Source organism: Carica papaya, chromosome 5 (assembly GCF_054855325.1).
Source record: "Carica papaya isolate Zhongbai chromosome 5, ASM5485532v1, whole genome shotgun sequence".
Lineage (NCBI taxonomy): Eukaryota > Viridiplantae > Streptophyta > Magnoliopsida > Brassicales > Caricaceae > Carica > Carica papaya.
Genome location: NC_142313.1, coordinates 722,832 through 742,361, shown reverse-complemented (window position 1 = coordinate 742,361; position 19,530 = coordinate 722,832). Strand labels below are relative to the sequence as shown.

The 19,530-nt window shown below is 33.9% G+C and overlaps 5 protein-coding genes across 7 annotated transcripts; 2 read left to right on the top strand and 3 right to left on the bottom strand.

Annotated features, from left to right (window-relative positions):
• Positions 1 to 107: 107 nt before the first annotated feature.
• Positions 108 to 2,094, bottom strand: LOC110821219 (DNA-binding enhancer protein-like protein). The gene is made up of 4 exons (XM_088219714.1): positions 1,811 to 2,094; positions 1,517 to 1,572; positions 467 to 533; positions 108 to 376 (listed from the first exon to the last, which is right to left on the bottom strand). Exons 1-4 carry the CDS (start codon positions 1,937 to 1,939, stop codon positions 296 to 298), a joined length of 333 nt encoding a protein of 110 aa, XP_088075840.1. The 5' UTR covers positions 1,940 to 2,094; the 3' UTR covers positions 108 to 295.
• Positions 2,095 to 3,067: 973 nt separating this feature from the next.
• Positions 3,068 to 4,552, top strand: LOC110824617 (uncharacterized). Its single transcript, XM_022055156.2, has one exon. The coding sequence runs from the start codon at positions 3,292 to 3,294 to the stop codon at positions 4,288 to 4,290; it is 999 nt and encodes a 332-aa protein (XP_021910848.2). The 5' UTR covers positions 3,068 to 3,291; the 3' UTR covers positions 4,291 to 4,552.
• An 87-nt stretch (positions 4,553 to 4,639) lies between these two features.
• On the bottom strand, positions 4,640 to 6,390 carry LOC110808529 (Pectin lyase-like superfamily protein). The gene is made up of 5 exons (XM_022034053.2): positions 6,007 to 6,390; positions 5,743 to 5,905; positions 5,439 to 5,645; positions 5,113 to 5,360; positions 4,640 to 5,004 (listed from the first exon to the last, which is right to left on the bottom strand). The coding sequence occupies exons 1-5, from the start codon at positions 6,303 to 6,305 to the stop codon at positions 4,833 to 4,835; spliced, it is 1,089 nt and encodes a 362-aa protein (XP_021889745.2). The 5' UTR covers positions 6,306 to 6,390; the 3' UTR covers positions 4,640 to 4,832.
• A 1,634-nt stretch (positions 6,391 to 8,024) lies between these two features.
• Positions 8,025 to 10,666, bottom strand: LOC110808518 (GDSL esterase/lipase At4g16230-like). 2 transcript variants are annotated; one of them, XM_022034040.2, is made up of 6 exons: positions 10,014 to 10,666; positions 9,788 to 9,921; positions 9,411 to 9,656; positions 8,796 to 9,051; positions 8,466 to 8,715; positions 8,025 to 8,253 (listed from the first exon to the last, which is right to left on the bottom strand). In XM_022034040.2, the coding sequence occupies exons 1-5, from the start codon at positions 10,279 to 10,281 to the stop codon at positions 8,492 to 8,494; spliced, it is 1,128 nt and encodes a 375-aa protein (XP_021889732.2). In that variant the 5' UTR covers positions 10,282 to 10,666; the 3' UTR covers positions 8,025 to 8,253; positions 8,466 to 8,491. The 2 variants fall into 2 exon arrangements, with proteins under 2 accessions (XP_021889732.2, XP_021889723.2); XM_022034031.2 differs by having other exon boundaries at positions 8,025 to 8,715; positions 10,014 to 10,663.
• A 2,985-nt stretch (positions 10,667 to 13,651) lies between these two features.
• On the top strand, positions 13,652 to 18,625 carry ECHIA (enoyl-CoA hydratase/isomerase A). Of its 2 annotated transcripts, none has more exons than XM_088220038.1 (4): positions 13,652 to 14,146; positions 15,183 to 15,465; positions 16,007 to 16,111; positions 17,850 to 18,625. In XM_088220038.1, the coding sequence occupies exons 1-3, from the start codon at positions 13,737 to 13,739 to the stop codon at positions 16,109 to 16,111; spliced, it is 798 nt and encodes a 265-aa protein (XP_088076164.1). In that variant the 5' UTR covers positions 13,652 to 13,736; the 3' UTR covers positions 17,850 to 18,625. The 2 variants fall into 2 exon arrangements, with proteins under 2 accessions (XP_088076164.1, XP_088076163.1); XM_088220037.1 differs by having other exon boundaries at positions 13,659 to 14,146; positions 17,853 to 18,625.
• Positions 18,626 to 19,530: the final 905 nt, after the last annotated feature.

Below are 19,530 nucleotides of genomic sequence, written 5' to 3'. Positions count from 1 at the left end.
TATATAGGCAAGGAAACATTTGATGTCTGCATACAAAAGCTGTTGACAGAAGTCAGGGAAAAAGAAACAGAAACACAAGTGAGACCCATCAAAGACAAACTAAGAAATGGCAGAAACTAAATTCATAATACCTTATAAACACTAGGTTTGTTTCTATAATCTGCATTTCTCCACAAGTTTAAGGGGGGAGCATTAAACAATTTATTATGTTCAAATTCATATTTCCGAAAAAGATTCACTACAAAAATACTTCTCGGCGAAAATTGACAACAATCTTAGTCTGTCATAAAGAACATCAATGCAGCAAGTACCGTATGGCAGCAACAGCATCACCTTTGTGCTCGCGAAGGGCTCTCTCAGCAACATTCTTGTCCAACTGTTGTCGACATGGCAAAGGTGAAGATTAAGATTTCGAATAAGCAGAAGCAACTACACAGTAAGGACCCAGTAATGGTAAAAGGCTAACCTCTAGTTCGTTCATAATTATTTCGACATCGGCTGCATTAATTTTAACTGCTGCTAATTCTTTCTCCCTTTATGTTGACATGCAAGAAAAACAGAGAAGTATGTGATTTATTGATGCATTTCTACATAACTATTGCAACTGTCCAAAGTTAATGTGGTCATATGGAGGGAGATTTTAATGGACGTACCATTCCTAACAGACAAGTACCACAACATAAAACAAAAGAAATATATATTCAATTTCGAGAGATGAAATCATATATGTTGAGATTTCATATGCTGAGAGGAAATTCATATATCAACTCATGACCTCACAAGGTTTATTACACTACAGAAGAGGCTCCGAGAAGTACACCTTCTCTTTGTTTTGCTTTTCAAGTTTGAAGACTCTGTTGAGTAGCACATAGAGCATTACTGCTCTCATCATTCCTCAGAACAAGCAAGCATGATAAAAATATTCAGCTAAATGCTTACAAAACATTGTGAAAAATGCCAACGAGACAGTTATGCGCTTATGTTCATTCTCTAATTGGACATGATAAAATCTCCAAAACATGATTAATTGCAATACGTGTTATAACTCCCTTCTTCGATAATCAATCCTATCTCTCTTTCTCATGCACATAGATAAAAGAAAAAGGACATTCATTTTGATATCAATTTCACATCAATTTGAGCAACTAATGGCTACTATTAATACCTGTTCAATACCGAAAATGCAATTAAGACTTGATACAGATTCAACTAGTAGGCTATAGTTTGGAACAAATGAAGAATCAAATTTCATTTACAACGAAATTCTTATTGAACCAAGCTGGCATTTCAAGCATTTTTTTTGCCTCTTTAATTTAATATTCAACCTTCATCAAATTTAATGGAGGTTGAAATGGACTTGGTTATAAGTAGACTTCACTTAAATACAACTTCCACCAAGTTCATATTTCATCATGAATTAAATTTTTTTTGGGCATAAATCATCTATTTCAAACATGTTGATAATCACGATTACTATTTCTAACAAAAACACCATCTTCAATTTAGAAACTTCTACCTCAGTCTTTTAGCATTCAAATCAGCCTCCTTAGACGCAGCAATCGAAGCCATTGCCTGTACCATCACACTGCACTCGTAACTACAGATAAATGCATTGAGAAAACCAAAAAGAAGTAAAATTCACTCCGGAGTTCAAATTCAATCAACACAAACTCCACCAATCAAAATAATAAAAGTTTCTTAGATCCTCATCGCCATAAATAAAACTATTTCTGCATAATCTGTTGTTCCCGAGCTTCTTTAATTTATAAATATTCAAATAGAGAGAGAGAGAGAGAGAGAGAGAGAGGACCGATTGGGCACGGGAGGAATCGAGCTGGCGATCTTCGACACGGTCTGTGAGCTTGTCTAGGGCTTTGCTCTGCTGCTGCAAGTCCTTTGAATCTACCACTCTCTCTACTCCTTCCTCTGCTCCCTCCATTTTTCCTCCCCAAATTTCTCTCTTTCCTTCGATACTTCAGTTTATACCCGACGAAAAGGGAGAAATGCCTTCAAAAATTTCTTGAACCCTAACTCGGCCAAGCCAAACCAACCACCGAGAGCTTCTGTAACTTGGTACTGTAGTTAGTTTCAGCTCCAATTTTTGTACTTGCCTCGGGCCATGTCCACGGGAAGAGAGTCTACTGAAATTGAGAAGTGGGCTTTTGGGCCTCATTAGATGGCTTAGTATTTATACGACCCAGCTTATCTTCACTTGCCCGGCCCACTATCCGGCCCAATCAATTCACCCCTTGATTAAAAAATTTTAAAATAATAAAATTCTTATAAATACATTAATTCATATATTACTTTATATTTTGCTAGAAAATAGTAATACATAAATTAATTTTTACATAAATATAATAAAATTTGAAATATATTAGTGTTACTTTACGTGTAATTTTATATTTACAAATGGAATTTTTATTATTTTAGTTAAATTTTTTTTTTACTTTCTAATTAAAATAAATTTAAATTTATAAGTGAATTTCGATTAATTTTTAGATTTGTTACAAACATGGCCTACGGAATTAAAATTGAAATTGTTTTTTTTTTTTAAAGTACGTATGATATATATATATATAAATTTATTCAAAAAAAATTCTATTTACAATGAAAAAAAATATATATATATATATATATAATATGTGTATGTGTAGACATTGGCGGTTTTCTTCATACGTATGTATATGTTCATCGCTAAGTTGCTGACATGGGACGTACATACATATGACATACTGGGTGATTGGTTATAATAGACAATGCCAGTTGTGCATGGTGGACTAAGGAGTAGGATCAAGTATAATTAGGGCTGGGAGGCAAGATCAGATTAGCGCGCAGTTGAGCGATGTGGGACTCCATAATAAATATGACCTCACCGACTCTTTAATTTCTAACAAAAACTTTGAAATATTCCACACCATTTTCATACTCTAACGAAACAGCTTTTCTCGCCTGGTTACCATTTTTCTCTTCTTTCACTTATCACTCATTAATTAAGTAACGTGGTTGATGGATATGATGTCAATAATATTAATTAATTACACACACTATCTATACGTACGCACCCATGTTTGGTATTCAGAGAAGAATCTTTTTCACGTTACTAAGTGTTTAAAGGAAACAGAAAAGAAACTCACATCTGCTTCAATTAATGCTTTGTTAGTGTCTACAGTGTACGTTTGTGATATAAAAAGGGGATGAGTGTTAGTGGGTTATGAGCAAAGGATCTTATTATTCATTCTTTCTCTGATCCCATCTTCTTCTGATATTTACTTCATTTTCTTCGGAAAGATGGGTGGGTGTCATGTGAGATGTGTTTCAATGGTGGTAGCTGTTATGTTTGTGTTAGTGATAGGAGTAGTGGAGTGCAGGAAGCTCGAGAAGGATACTGTGTTTGAAGGTATTGGAGGTGGTTTTGGTGGCGGTGCAGGAGGGGGAGGAGGGCTTGGTGTTGGAGCCGGAGCTGGTGGTGGCTTTGGGGGTGGTAAAGGTGGAGGATTAGGAGGTGGTGCTGGTGGAGGACTTGGTGGTGGAGGTGGAGCTGGGGGTGGCTTTGGAGGCGGTAAAGGTGGAGGTGTAGGAGGAGGATTGGGTGGTGGTGCCGGTGGAGGACTTGGTGGGGGAGGTGGAGCTGGAGGCGGTGCTGGTGGTGGCTTCGGAGGCGGCAAAGGTGGAGGCGCGGGAGGAGGATTAGGTGGTGGTGCCGGTGGAGGACTTGGTGGCGGAGGTGGAGCTGGTGGCGGCTTCGGAGGTGGTAAAGGTGGAGGTATAGGAGGAGGACTCGGAGGTGGAGGTGGAGCTGGAGGTGGAGCTGGTGGTGGAGCTGGTGGTGGATTTGGAGGCGGCAAAGGTGGAGGAGGAGGATTCGGTGGTGGTGCCGGTGGAGGTGGAGCTGGAGGTGGCGCTGGTGGTGGTTTTGGAGGCGGAAAAGGTGGAGGAGGAGGATTCGGTGGTGGTGCCGGTGGAGGTGGTGCTGGAGGTGGTGCTGGTGGCGGTTTTGGAGGCGGCAAAGGTGGAGGTGTGGGAGGAGGACTTGGTGGTGGAGGTGGTGCTGGAGGCGGTGCAGGTGGTGGCTTCGGAGGTGGTAAAGGTGGAGGTGTAGGAGGAGGATTTGGTGGCGGTGCTGGTGGAGGACTTGGCGGTGGAGCTGGAGGAGGTGCTGGTGGTGGATTTGGAGGTGGTAAAGGTGGAGGAATTGGAGGAGGATTAGGTGGCGGGGCTGGTGGAGGTTCTGGTGGTGGGTTCGGCGGAGGCGGTGGAGCTGGTGGAGGAATTGGTGGCGGATTTTGATCCTAAAATTTAAGTACTTATAAGTTACATAGAGTTTCGTACGTCCTGCATGGGCTTCTCCATGCACGTGCAGTTTACTATTTTCCGATTCCTCTAAGCTTAGCTACTTACTCAACAATCATAATAATAAATGCAGATCAGCAAGCGTCCGCATTCTGGCCAATGAACTTATTTTACGTAGATATATATATTCATGATTATAAGATACACATATATATGTAAGAAAATTAAACTGTCAGTAATCTAATTCGTTTGTCTTTAATCTGGTGACTGTGTCTGAAATTTTGAAATTTTGATCCGTCCCGAATAGAAAAAATTGAATGCTTTAAAATGAAATGTTATATGTTAAACCCAATAAATCAGTTGCTACAAACTTTGAGCCAAGCCAAATAATTGGAAAGACCGGCCCCTGATTGATCTATACATATATATATATATGTTTTGTGTACTACAGGTACAAAACCTCCGAAAAAACGAAAAGGGTACAGATATATATCTGTGTATGTATATATATATGATGTAATTAATTAATAAAAATGGAATTAGATGGTGAGTTCCTCAGCTTGCCAAACAGGGAGCCATTGGTTGCCATTAATGAAACTAATAGACAAGAAAGGAGCAACCTCTTCCTTCGTGAGTTGCTTTGACCATGGAGCTCTTCCAGCCGATTCAGCTCCCGGCCCGTGACACTTGTACTCCGCATGAAACAGCTTCCTATTTAATTAATTAATTAATTAATTATTAATTAAACCCTCAACATGATTAATTAAAGAAAAGGAAAGAAAAAGTAAAGAAGATTAATAATAATTAATAATATCTTACTCGGTGGTGCCATCAAAGCTCCAGTTGGTCCAGCCATGGGGGACAATTGTCTTGGACAAGTAAGTTTTGGCAAAGATGACTCTTGAAAAGGCTCCTTTGGCTCTTCCCAAATAAACCAAGTCAATCCCATAAACCTTCCCTTTCACAAACACAAACCCACTCTTCTCATCTTCTTTCTCCCTGTTCTGAGCTGTTATTGACCCATATGGCTTCACCCTCTTGTCTGATATAACAAATATCTCACAGCTCTGCACCCAAAAATTAATTTAGTACGTGTATTTTTGTTTATGTATGATCAATATTCAAGTAATAGAATATATATTTACGTGAAAAATGGATGTGGCACGGCCAAAGATGAAATCAATGGAGCCCTGAATATAGCAGCTTTCGTAGTAATGTCTGCCTTTGTTGTCGAACAGAGTGTTGTGGTTGCTATAAAATGCACAATGGTAAAATGCAGCCTTGTCCGCACCGACGAATGCCGCTACTGACTGGTTTTGTGACGTGAAAGCAACGCCGGTTGGTGCTTCGTTCTGAAGATTTACGTAAATAAATAAAAATCTTCGTTAATGAATTAATTAATGAAGAATGATTATATGTATATATATGCGTGTATGTATGTGTACAAACCTTGAAGCTAATACCAAATGCAATGAAATGAGAGGCTTCAAGTCTGAAAGTTGCAGAGGCAACATTGTCATGGGAGCTTTCCGACCAAACAATGCTTGTTCTTCCTTTTCCATTCCCTCTCATGAATATATATTGTTTGCTCTTTGGTATATGCACCTTTTCCCTGTTACGTGTGTACATATACGCATATTATATACATTCACAAGGAGAGATTTATGTATATATATATATATATGTACGTAGAGGTCATATATAGAAGATCACCTGTAAATCCCTTTTCGAATGTGAATGATGACCCATTCAGAATTTCCATCAGGAACAGCGTTGATAGCCTCTTGGATAGACCTAAAGTCCCCATCGCCATTGATGTCAACCCTAATGGTTCTGTTCGTCTTGATTTTCTCCGTCAGCAAAGGCGCGTCGATTAGCAAATCGTACGCAGCAGACGAGCTACACGTTTGACCTAAGAAGGAGACAAGAAACAACAAGATTGTTGCAGAGGCAACAAGAAGATGAGATGATGGCATTTGCCTCACAGACAAAATTGAAAAAGGAAACGACATACTATGATCATTCAAAACAGGAAACTAATGCTTATATATATGTTTTTTCAATTTTCAATTTTGTTTTGGATGAATTTTGGTTTGAGGGTATAAGTTAATTTGTTTTGAGAAGGTTAAATATCAGAGGGGTATGTTTAGTTTTCTAGGCGAAGGTTTTCTCTATTTTGGAGGCCCTCCAATGGATCCTTGTGTGGTTAATAAATTTGCAAGTCCCATTTATAACACCATCTCTTGATACCGGTGGATTTTAGTACAACGGTTGTTACAATTCTAGTTCATAATATATACATATATTTCGGTCCATATTTATCGTAAAATTAATATATATTATGTTATACTCGATAAAAATATATTCGCGTATTAATTAAATTTTCGTAAGTCTTAGTATATGGTCTCATTCTATTTTTTTTTTTTAAAAAAAAAGTCAAAAATAACATAAATAATCAAATATTATATCTATGAATATACAATATTATAAATAGTTATATAAAAGTATATTTTAAATATATATTATAGTTTTTTTTTCAAATATATATTTGAGTGATTAAAATATAACAATATTTAAACTTGTTATGTGAATTTGTCCTACTCTTTGTTGTTCTAAATTCATTTATTTTTCGATATGTATTTCAATTTATTATGTTAGTTTCATTACTTTGTGATAGATTTATTTTAGGTTTTGAATGTTAGGATTATACTGGTTATATTAGAATACTCGTTTAATGGGTAAAATTTTTATATTTTATTTGAAAATCACGAGTTTAAATTTTAATAAAATGACAGCAGTGGAATTATAATATTTGATTCAATAAAATCAATAACTTAATTCATTAACGTATTAATGAGACTAAATTGAACTAAATATAAGCAAAATTATTGTGTATTTAGACAAAATAAACATTTTATATCAGATAGAATTTTTTAATTAGAGCAATAACAATGAGTTAAAAGTACTGTTGTCTTATTTTTTTTTATTATAAAGAGAGACAAAAGCTAAGAAAATTAAGAAGTCGTCGTGTACATTCTGAACCAAAAAAACGTTCATGATATTATCAGTGAGAAGCTGTCGAATATCATACGGTACTTGAGCATGTGAGTGGAGACTCATCTGAAGGGATAAGCCAACATTCGTCAATCAGTCAGTATATTTGTTCTCTTCGCGTTGAATTATCTGGTAACAGATGGGTTTTGATTGGCCTTCAAACTCTTCAAATATAAATGCATCAACTGTTGGTATATACAGCATTATACATACATACAGACATATACATACACGCCCACATATACATATATGTACACACGTACCATGCTTCAGAATTGATCCATTCATGCTTCCCTTATGATGGAATATCAGAACCCATGAAACTATAATATTCAGGTTTGATAAATTTTTGGTATATAAATATATTTAATATACATGTATTTTTTTTATGATTTAATAAAAAATACAGTTCATGTACTTTAGGGTTTAAAGAATTCATGTTAAAAGAACAAACTTTCAATTTGGTATGTAAATCAAAACCTGATATACACGAAAATATAATATATTTCGATATTATGATTTCTTGTAATAGAAGAAATATACTAATTATTTAATTAAATAATAGTTAATAAATTAAATTATGATTAATTAGTAGGTTAGATTATTTTTTTTAAGGGTATGGATTTGAGTTTTAAACTATATGTATATCATAATTGATAATTAATTAAAAAAGATAATTGGGAAATAATGAGAATTAAAATTTCTGAATTGAAGTGAGTATTGAGCACCAAACCCAAAGCTGTGTTACAGAAAATGACAGAACTAGTAGAGTGTAGTCCACTGTGACCCAAGTTGGCTAGCCATTGGTGACTTCCCGGAAGGCATCAAAGGGGACTGAGCCTCCTTATTTATTGAGTCTGGTCCTATCCAAAGGCGCACCATTAATGAATCTCTCGTGTCTGAGTTCTGCACCAACAGCCCACCAGCTGGCTCTAATTACTAGTCTCCCCAAATGAAAAATAACCCAGAAATCTATTCATTGCACCCAAAAACAATGAGTAAAAAATTTTCGATGGCATTACCTATTTTTGATGAAAAATAATCGGAAACAAAAATATTATGTTCTTTTTTTTATTGGAATGAGAATCGATTAAGTAGAATTACGTAGTGAATTTTACTTTTCCGTAATCTTTATCATTCAAAATCATAGAGTGACGAGTCGTCTGACGTTAAAAGGGAAGATATCATTAGAATTGCCGTCAAGAAGACGTCTCGCGATGATGAGATTAGCAGAATCCGAGGGATGAAAGGCATCCCAGAACACGTACTTTGATCTGTCCGGACAAACTTTAGATGGAGGTCCACACGGAATCAACCCGCCAAATCTCCCCGCGAGATAGCAGCACGACGAATCGGAATTTTCGAATCCTGTTGAGCGCCAAATTGAATTATTCATCCATCTATTGAGAGAGTGTGGAGAAAAAAGCAATCTAATTTGAGATTCATACCATACGATCTGGAATTTTGAATTATGTCATCCACAATGCCATAAACATTTGCATAGGCAAATTTTGACCCCTCCAAATTACTACTAAGCTCTTGTATGAGGCTTCTCAGCTGAGTGTTGAACATCTGAGCCAGCTGATTTGGGTAACTGAAGCAATTATTTCCTGCCTCTGGATTTAATTCTCTCTGGAAAGGTATACATCCAATCGGTCCAACATTTGCTACAATTATTTTTTGAGCACCCAACATATATAATCTCTGTGGAAAAAAAAAAAAAAATTTACATTAAAAATATGTTTTTAATTCATATATCTTTTTAATATTATATGACTTTGAGCAAAAACTATCCCACATGAGTAGAGGATTATTATTGCTTTAGGACTAATGGGTAAATGGGTAAGGGTAATTAGCAAAGATTATTAGTGATTTAGGGTTAATGGGTAAATGGGTAAGGGTAATTAGTAAAGATTATTTGTGATTTAGGGTTAATGGGTAAATGTGTAAGGGTAATTAGTAAGGATTATTAGTGATTTAGGATTAATGGGTAAATGGGTAAGGGTAATTAGTAAGAGGTAAAAAAAAAAAAATTACAGAGATTAGGGTTGAATTAAACATACAGTGAGTTGTAATCTGAATCTTGAAATCATGGTTGCTACAAAAACTTGAGGAGAAACAAGTTTCTGCTCCGGGACTGAAATAACTGGTGTTAAGTAATTATTGATAAAATCATTTGAACCAATTGTGATTGAGAACAACCCATTTTGAAGAAGCTCTAGAGTTGCAGAAACTCCAATGGCGGATATTATATCTTGTCTGGTATTTGCAAAGTTATCTATCTGTGCATCCAAGTTAATTCTCCCACCCTGTAATAATTAATTTTCACGTAGAAAAAAAAAAACCCAAATCAATATCGTATTACACGACTGATAATTTAAATTTCACAGGAGTAAATTCTTGTTGTTTTTTTTTTTTTTTTTTTTTGGGTTTTGCTTACAAAAATTTTGCCAGTGTGATTGAGAATTCCACCACCACCAGAAGCATAATTGACGCCGTGAACGAGCACAGAAATCCCTCTGGTTGAAGGTGCCAAGTAAGGTGGAGTAAAGCCTTGAAGACCCAGCTCCTGACCTGTTCGTCAACCCCCCCCCCCCCAAAACCTCTGCACAATTTAGAAAAAAAAAGTTGACCGCAAAAAGAAAAAGAAAAAGAGTAGAGCTCACCTATAATGTCAACGATGGTTCTGCCATTGGTGAAGCGTCCGGTTGGTTGACCAAAGTCAATGCCATTGGGGACATAGTTAGCCTTGGAGAGCGAAACGATGTAGTTGTTGTTTCCCACGTCGACTAAAGAGTCGCCGAAGACGAAGTTTGCAGGAACATTAATGGCGGAACCACTGAGTCCAGACTCAGTTAACATCAAGAAGATTGATAATATTAGCTTTGACAAAATCCCAACGATCAATACTTGCTTGTTTGAGAAGATATCCATAAAAGAAGACAAGTATCGAGCACTACTTGTCCGTCCTTTATTTTTTTATCGTGTTTCAGAATCCGTTTGGAGAAGAAGAAGAAGAAGGGATAAGGAAACTCAGAGAATGGAGAAGTAGAAAAATGAACTGGTTAACGTTGTGTACAGCCAAAACCAGTTATCCCCATGGTCGGAACTTGCCCTCTGTGGGGCTTAAGTGATCTCCAAAGCTAGTTGGCTGTGGTAGATAATATTACACCTATATCTATACGGGATTAAATTCTAGGTATCCTCGAAATCGAACCCGTTCAATATCCGAAGATCTAATTATTCTTTTTATTCAATTAATAAGAACAGTTAACACTCGTTCTAATGTTATAAAGTAATATAACTACGTTAATCTTTGGTCTTAATTTTTCTTAATATTTGATTTGGGCTTACCATATTAACATTAATCTTAATTACAAATAGTTTTAGGGTTAATTGATTTGAATAAGAATTTGTGGACTTGGATATATATACATATATATATATATATGAGCAAATGTTTCAACGTGTAAATTTATTGGATAGGACCCTCAAAGAATATTTTTGGATCTGAATATTGAATAGTCTTGAGCAACCCCATTATCAATGCACCACCTTTTTCAGTGAAGAAATTTTTTACTTTATTTAAATTTCACAAATTTAATGTTTGTGAACACTTTATAATATTTGATTTAATAAAATTAAAAATTTAAATTCATCGATACGTTGGTAAAACTCGTCAAATTTAATTTCAAACATAATAAATTATATTATGATTATACTTATTTAAGATCATACAAAGACGTCTGTTGTACAATAAAATCTCGTTAAATATGCGAAACTCGTCACTCGATACGTGTATCATGAGTTGACGATAACTGATTTATAAGTATTAACGAATCTGTTATATTTTTTAAAAAAATAAAATAAATATTTTATTATAATTAAATTAGATAATTAAAATAAATTAAAAAATAAAAAGTAAATTTTTTGTGCGTGATTAAAAGGAAAAGACATATAGACCTTTAAATTTTGCCAACTATAACCAACAACCCTATCTTCCAAGTCAGTCAAATATCTCCCAAACCACCGTAGAGCTAATGCTACAAATTAATGCACTTATAGTACGGTCCATTTAGTATTATTGTACACAACCTAACCCAACCCAACCAAAATTATTTAAAAATTAAAATTTGTTAATATTTGAATTCTTAATTTTTATTTTTAATATATATATATATATATATGATATAGCATCTTATAATTTGAGGTTTCTAATTTATAATATTTTTTAATAATTTATTATACCATAAGTAAAATATTAATCACATTTATTTCTCGTAATCATAAAAGAATTTAAAAAAAAAAATTAAATGATGCACTCGTCGTATAGCTCGTTAACCACTTTGACTAATATCTATGAGAATTAAAAAACGTTTAATTCAATTTATCTAAACTTAATTTTGTACATTTTTTCGTTAAATTACGAGTTTTATTTGAATATAACTCGTATTGATAGAGAAAAAGAAATAAATAATTAGATTTAATTTTTTAGAACTCATTCCAACATGGTATATATATATATATATATATGTTTTTTAAAACTTTTATTACTATGAATATATTTATATTTATATTACTAAATATAAATCTTAAGATTTATCTATTTCGAATTGAATTTTGTCCATGGTAAAAGAGTGGGTTCAAATTTGGCCTTCAAGAATCGGTTCAAACCCAACACGTGATGTGTGTATATATATATATATATATATTTTTTAATTTTTTATTGTTACGAGTATATGTATTTTATTAATAAATATAATTATATATATCAATAGGCATATTTTAAATTTATTCCATGGATTCCTTCCAATCTCCTTATTTTCAAATTTCATTAGAAATTATATAAAAAAAATTTCTATTTGATTTAGCTATTTGTACAAATATTTTACGATTAATTTAAGAAGCAACTGCTTCTTGTACAGATTGTGTATAAATCTATTATAACTATAGGATATCCCATCACCGTGAATTACTGCATGTATTCGAGTTATCCACAAATGACGAAAATCTTATTTTTTTTTTCCTATTTATTGTTATAAATATAATTATTTTTATATTAATAATAAAATAATTAAACCAAATTTAAATTAAATAGTTCATAATTTTGAAATTATTTGAAAATAAATAAATAAATCATTATGTATAAGTGAGTATAGGAACAAGTAGAATTCAAAAGTAGTAAAACACACCATCTTTTCATCATAAACATCAAAAACAAAAAGTATTAAATTGACGAAGAAGACATTACCTCTAAAATTAGAAAATTTCAAACCAAAAAATGTCTAAACTGAAAATTACTTTAAAAGACAGCGTATATTTTCAACTACGTGTTTATGGCCAAGCTGATGTAGTTGAATATCATATACGCTGAAGTCCAATCAACTTTCTTCAGTGGTGCTGTGGATGAGTAGTTAGTGCTAAACCTCAATAATAATTGATCCTTGTGCAAGACATTTCAGTATTGTAGAGTGATATTTGACCTTACTTGTTTGAGGTTGTAGAACTATAAAAATAAATTTATTTTTTAAGACAGTGAGAGCAGTATCGAAAAGCTTGTTAAGGATGTATCTCTCATGATTAATTATACTTTTATGGTTAATAATATGAATTTTTATTTTCTTTCAGATATGACGCACAAATCGAAAGGAAAATTGATAGATGTTGTGTTCTTCAAACCGGACTTTGGGAAGCCTTTGATGGTCTTCAACTCGCTTGGATAGTCTTTTAGCAGTGCAGTAACTCACTAAAGATGATTACGATACTAATGCGCATGTCGGTCTCGTTCGTGCGATCAAATACTTGCTACTGCAGGATTAGAAGGTTCGAATCTAATATATCTATCGCGAATAGAATAAATGTACTGATTAGTTAGTGAATGTTGGCTTCTCTTTATTGGTAAGCCTCCATTTTCATGTTCAAATGTCGAATGATCTCTAATAATTTCTTACTGATAATATTATGAATGTCTCTTGACTTAGGATGTGCATGACGATCTCTTAATTTCTTTTGACTTTTAACTCTCTTTATAAAAAAAAAAAAAATTATATACTATTTAAAAAAAAAAATATTTAAACTATTGGATTAATGAAATTAAATTTAAAATTAAAATTCTCAAATTTATTATTTGATTATGTTTATTAAATGTTAATTACACGTGTTTGTTGACCACTAAGTCAAACAGTAATTACCAAAAAAAAATTCGAATAAAAAACTTTTGGCGCCGTACCCAAGACGATAACTGCCACCATATCCAAAATTCTTCGAGATAGGCAGTACCCGCCCCGGATCCGCATAATTCACCCGCCCCGAAAACCACGAACAAGCAATAAGGCAAATCTCAGTCGCTCTAACGAACCAAGTCTCTATTCTCTAATTTCTTTTCCAATATGGATCAGCCTGCAACCGATGAGCTGATTCGAGTCACCCGCGAACCCAACGGGATTGGTTTCGTCACGATCAACCGTCCGAAGTTGCTCAATTCGTTGACCAGAGCGATGATGGTTGACCTGGCTCACGCATTCAAGGCTCTCGACAGAGACGAGACGGTGCAGGTCATTATCTTGTGCGGGTCGGGTAGGGCTTTCTGCTCGGGAGTGGACCTGACGGCTGCTGAGACGGTGTTTAAAGGAGACGTGAAGGATGTGGAGACCGACCCGGTTGCGCAGATGGAACGGTGTAGGAAGCCCATAATCGGAGCTATCAACGGGTTCGCGGTCACGGCCGGGTTCGAGATCTCTCTCGCTTGCGATATCTTAATTGCTTCCAGAGGTGCCAAATTCATTGATACTCATGCTAGGTCTGTCATCACTCTTGAATTTCAATGAATCGTCCATTTATGGTGTCGTTTTCCATTAATTGTCTGGAAGCAGAAAATTCTTGTGATTCATACAAGTTGCTTTTTTATTTTCCTTTCTCCTTGTCTCTGTGTGTGGTCACTGGCATTCCTTATTGGAAGTACTTTTAAGAATCGATACATGAACTTTGAATCATATACATCCTAGTTTTATATGTGTCCAATAAAGAAGGTAGGTGGATTTTTAATGAGAAGTTCAGAAATTATTCTTGCACATTTTGTATCTGGAACTAACCTTAGCTAATCTAATTAGTTTGCCAACTAACAAAATTTCTAGGCATATTGATTGTTGATTACTAATACTTTTTGTTAGATTTGCACATCCATAAAGAGTTTGAAATTTAATTTTCAGATGTTTACTAAAAAGGTGGCTGTGGTTGGTCATTGTTTAAGATATAAGCATTAGCTCTAGAAAACTATATTGAATTTTTATGCCAAAAATATACATAATTATTGAAAATGATGATAAAATTTGGACATATGGTAACAAAAAATTATTACAGAGTGTGAAATGAATAAAAACATTTCACTGTCATTTTGCGCCCTTTGTCGTCAATTTAACAACTCTGTAAGATTTATGAATCAAACATATAGGAATTTAGAAAAATGACAACCCAGAAGTGTTTTTTATAATTGAAGAGAGATTAGGAACTAGAAGTGTTAAAAAGTTCTCATCTCAAGTTTAATCAGAAACCTAAGAAGAGATTCTGCCCGTTAGATAATTAATGTTGTCTAAATGAATTTTATTAATTATGTTTGGGTGCTTGGGATGTGGAAGGTAATGAACTACAGTAGTTTGCTAAGTTCTGTAAATCGACCATTAAAGGTGTAGCTCACAGCTTTCTTTCATATTCTATAACCAGTATAAGACACCATGTTTTTATAGTTGAGCTTGTCGTGTAGCAATATGTATCTGTAATTTAACTAAGTGATCAATTATTTAATATATGGACAATCACATATCTAATTGCTATTGCAGGTTCGGTATATTTCCTTCATGGGGTCTCTCTCAGAAGCTTTCACGGATTATAGGAGCCAACAAAGCTCGAGAAGTATCCTTGACAGCTATGCCACTGACAGCTGAGATGGCTGAGAAATATGGGTTGGTGAACTATGTTGTGGAGGAGAGCCACTTGTTGAAGAAAGCCCGAGAAGTTGCAGAGGCTATAATGAAGAACAACCAAGATATGGTTCTTAGGATAAAGTCCGTCATTAACGATGGCCTGAAGCTGGAACTTGGCCAAGCGCTTGCGCTGGAGAAGGTAATTTCTTTATAATATGAATTCTCTTCTCATGGTGAAATTGCTTTATAATATTAGATTATTTCTTTGTAATATGAATTCCATCTGGTGTGAAATCGAAACAGATCTTGTATGTATATTCTTGATGGCTAACTATTGATCATATCTAGAGCATGGAAAGCAATTTAGCGAGATGCTGATTATGCACTGTTAATTTTCCATCAATCTGAACTGCCAAATTAGTTTGTTATTAGGAAAAAGAGAAGAATAGACCATTGATGGCTGAAAGGAAGCTCGTGTCTTAGTTCCAAGCTGACCTTTGCGATTCTTCTATGTGTAATTTAGCATAAGAAACCTACATTATTAATCTGAAAAGCATTAGGTAGGACTTGACTTCTCATCCTTGTAGTGGTGAAAGAAGTGGCTGTACTATCTTTACTGAGCCAATGATCAGTACGTTTGCTCTGCCATGCTTCTCATTTGTATGTTTAGCAACATTTGTTTTTTGTTAAAAGAATTGTCCTATTACTATCATTATTGTTGTTTTTGTTGTTGTTTTCAGGAGAGAGCTCATAAGTATTACAGTGGAATGACCAAGGAGCAATTTAGGAAAATGCAAGAATTTATAACAGGTCGAGGTTCAAAAAAACCTCCTTCCAAATTATAGGTAAGATGTACTGATTTTCTATGAATAATCACATAATGGCCCTACAGCATTATCTGAACTCCATCATAATAATGATGTTGTTGATCTCTTGGGCAATTTTAACATATTGTAGTTTCTATTTAATGAATTTCTGCTGGTGAAATGGATATTCGAGCACTTGTAGGATATAACAATTTTTTACACGATAACTAACTAGTATTTTACTTAAAACGGTTGGTACATTCTTTCATCGTGAGTTTGAATTAGATTGTAAATCAGTATGTATTCTCATATAAAAGTTAATGTATGTATGTTACTTAATATCGAGAAATATAAGTGTTCTCAATAATTGTCAATTAGTGGGTGAGTTTTAACACGAGTTGGACTAGGCTTGGCTCGGTACGAGATAAGAGAGTAGAGATGTCAACTGGGTAGAGAGAGAGATCTGTAAAGCACAAATTGGGCTAAAGTTTTGATTGACTGAGGAAAAAAGCTAAATGATATATCACTTGGATTGATTTGACCCCACTACAGGCTTGACTTTAGGGAGAAAATTACAAATACTAAAATGGGCTGAACTAATTTGATGGGCCATTTTGTCTCAGCCCAGTCCCAGAAGCAGAGACAATGTCTTGTGAACTCCATTGACATGTTCTCTCTATATTTAGTAATAAATAACAAACTTTATCTAAGCATTGTTTATTAATTTTGAAACTCTTAATACTTGATCTGTGTGGTGGTGACTGATAATGCAGTCTTCTGTAGTCTTTTAAGTTCAAAGAGTTAAACATTATAGCTAGGTTTGTAGGTAATAATACTCACAATAATTATGCTAGTTTTGTTAATGGATCCAGGGTGTTCATTAATCAAGCACTAAATGTTAGTGGCTGGACTATGTATGATCATGGTATGAGTGAAAACTTGAAGATCAATTATTCATAGTAAATGGAATTTAACCTGACAGTTCTGACTTCCCATATTTTTAATTTTCAAAAAACTACCAAAATTTTATGAAAGAAACCAAAAAAAAAAAACCCATCAAATTTTCATAGGTTTCTAATTTTGTAATTTTTTCATGTAATATTAAGTTTTGTTTTAAATATAATGTTTTTTTTGGAAGTAATCATGTCAATAAAAGTTGAATATTTAATGAATTTTCTGTAATCACTATATATATTATATGTATATATATATATATACATTCACTCCATTATTTTTTACCATAAATTGCAAATTATATCTTTTTCTTTTCATTGACCATCAAACCCTAATCATAATTACTTAATTTAGTGGCTGCACAGGACACAAACCCTAATCAATTAATCGTGATTCCCAACCCTATACCGTGCCTCTTTCTACTACAAATTAACACATTATATCCTTGAAACAGCAACTTTCACCATCTGCCTATATATATGCATATATTATCTCCCTCTTGGATCATCCTTTAATTGCATTACCCAAAAAATATTCAAGACCCAGGTATATATATATATATATAGATAAACTTAATTATATACATATATATATATATATATACCCCTAGCTGCTCTCTATGTACATATATGCTTTATATATATATATATATGTGTATATTTATATATACATTCATGTTTTTAGTTTAGTTCATTATATATAGCTTTTGCATGAAATTAAAAATATATACATACATATATCTGTTTCCAATTGAATTATGTGATAAAACTGAATTGAATTATATGCAAATGTTAAATATCTACTTCTAATCAACTCTTTGCAGCAGGTATTAATTAGCTTGGCGCCGAGTACTCGATCACAACGATGAAGAACCTAGCAATCACGCTCTTGTTTGCTATTATGATGGTGTTGGTGACTCGGGAAGCCGATGCACGCCTTGCTTCGAAAGATTATTACAATGGTAAAAATGCTAATTACAAGGATGAAATTGATAATGACAGTGCTGAAGCTTCAAGAAAAAAACTAGTGGCAAGTACTGGAAAAACGATGAATACATATAGTTACGGTGTTGATACAGTCGGTGATGATAGTAATGACACGGGTGAAGGTTCTACTGGTGGAGACGGGATGCGTCACCGCCAATGGCGAACTGCGAATCAACCCGAGGTCCCTAGCAATGGTAATAAAAGATTAGTTACAAATAATAACTAACGGCGTATGTATGAACATATATGCACTGTCTAAAACGATAATGGATGATGCGACTATCTGTGTTTATATACATATATAGATATATATGTATGCAGGGGTGTGAAGCTTAATTATAATAAACTGAAGGAGTGCTACTACAACATGTTAAACGGACCAGGCATGCATGTAAACTATGATATGGCCAGCCGACATGGTTAGTTTCAATTTGTGTTTTGAGGTATTACTGTTCGATCCGTATGTATGCATGTTTCATATATATACATATATATATATATATATGTATATACGTATACATGATCATGCAGTATTGGTTTATGTTACATGCTATATATGTAATTGGCACGTTCTTTTGAAAGAATAAAACTCGTGTATCTTATTTATGCTTGATTTTAGTTTCTTGTTAGTAGCTAGTTTTCATTACTTGACAATATAGGAAGTTACACAGTCATTTTACGTCATATATATATATATATATATTATCAGTCTGAATGACAATTCTCAAATAAATTAGATAAACAATAATAAAAATGCATGGGAACTCTTTCCATCGATTGATCCGACTGAGATGAGAAAAGAGTCATCAAATTATGTTTCAGAAAAGTGAGACCTTCGATCGAAAGCAAATTAAGCTGAAATTGCATAACAAAAGTGCATATACACATATATATATATTAAGAGAGGCAACTAAAGGAATTGAAGAAAAATCACATATAAAAGATATATTTGTCTAAAGGTGACATATATGTACGTATACGTATATAACAAGTATATGGATTTTACCTAATATCATTCGTATTAACTTAAATCAAGGTTATATTTAGAACAAATTCAAAAATGAAGTACAATTTATTTACAAATTTAATTAAAAGAAATGTAAAAATCATATTAATTCAAATGATAAAAAAAATGAATATATATATATATATATAAAATTCTATGTAGAATTGTAATACTCAAACTCGAAATTTGGCTCGAAATTGATTTTAAAGTTTAAAAAAATTATAAAAATGGGTAAAAATTTTGATTCGGAAATAGTTTTTGAAAGAAAAATCAGAACCTAGGAGGTCAAAACGTAATTAAAAAAAATTGTATAACGTCGGATCACCCAGTCAGCAACCTTGATGAAACGGAACGCGCCGCGTGGCAAGGCATGCTGACTCGGTGCCACGCGGGAAGCCACTTTAGCAATTCGGGTACCAGCGATTGGACAACCCGGATGCGTTCCCGTGCGCATGGACCATCCGGATCTGTTCCCCCCTTAAACGCGATCAGACGGTCGCGATTTAACACAA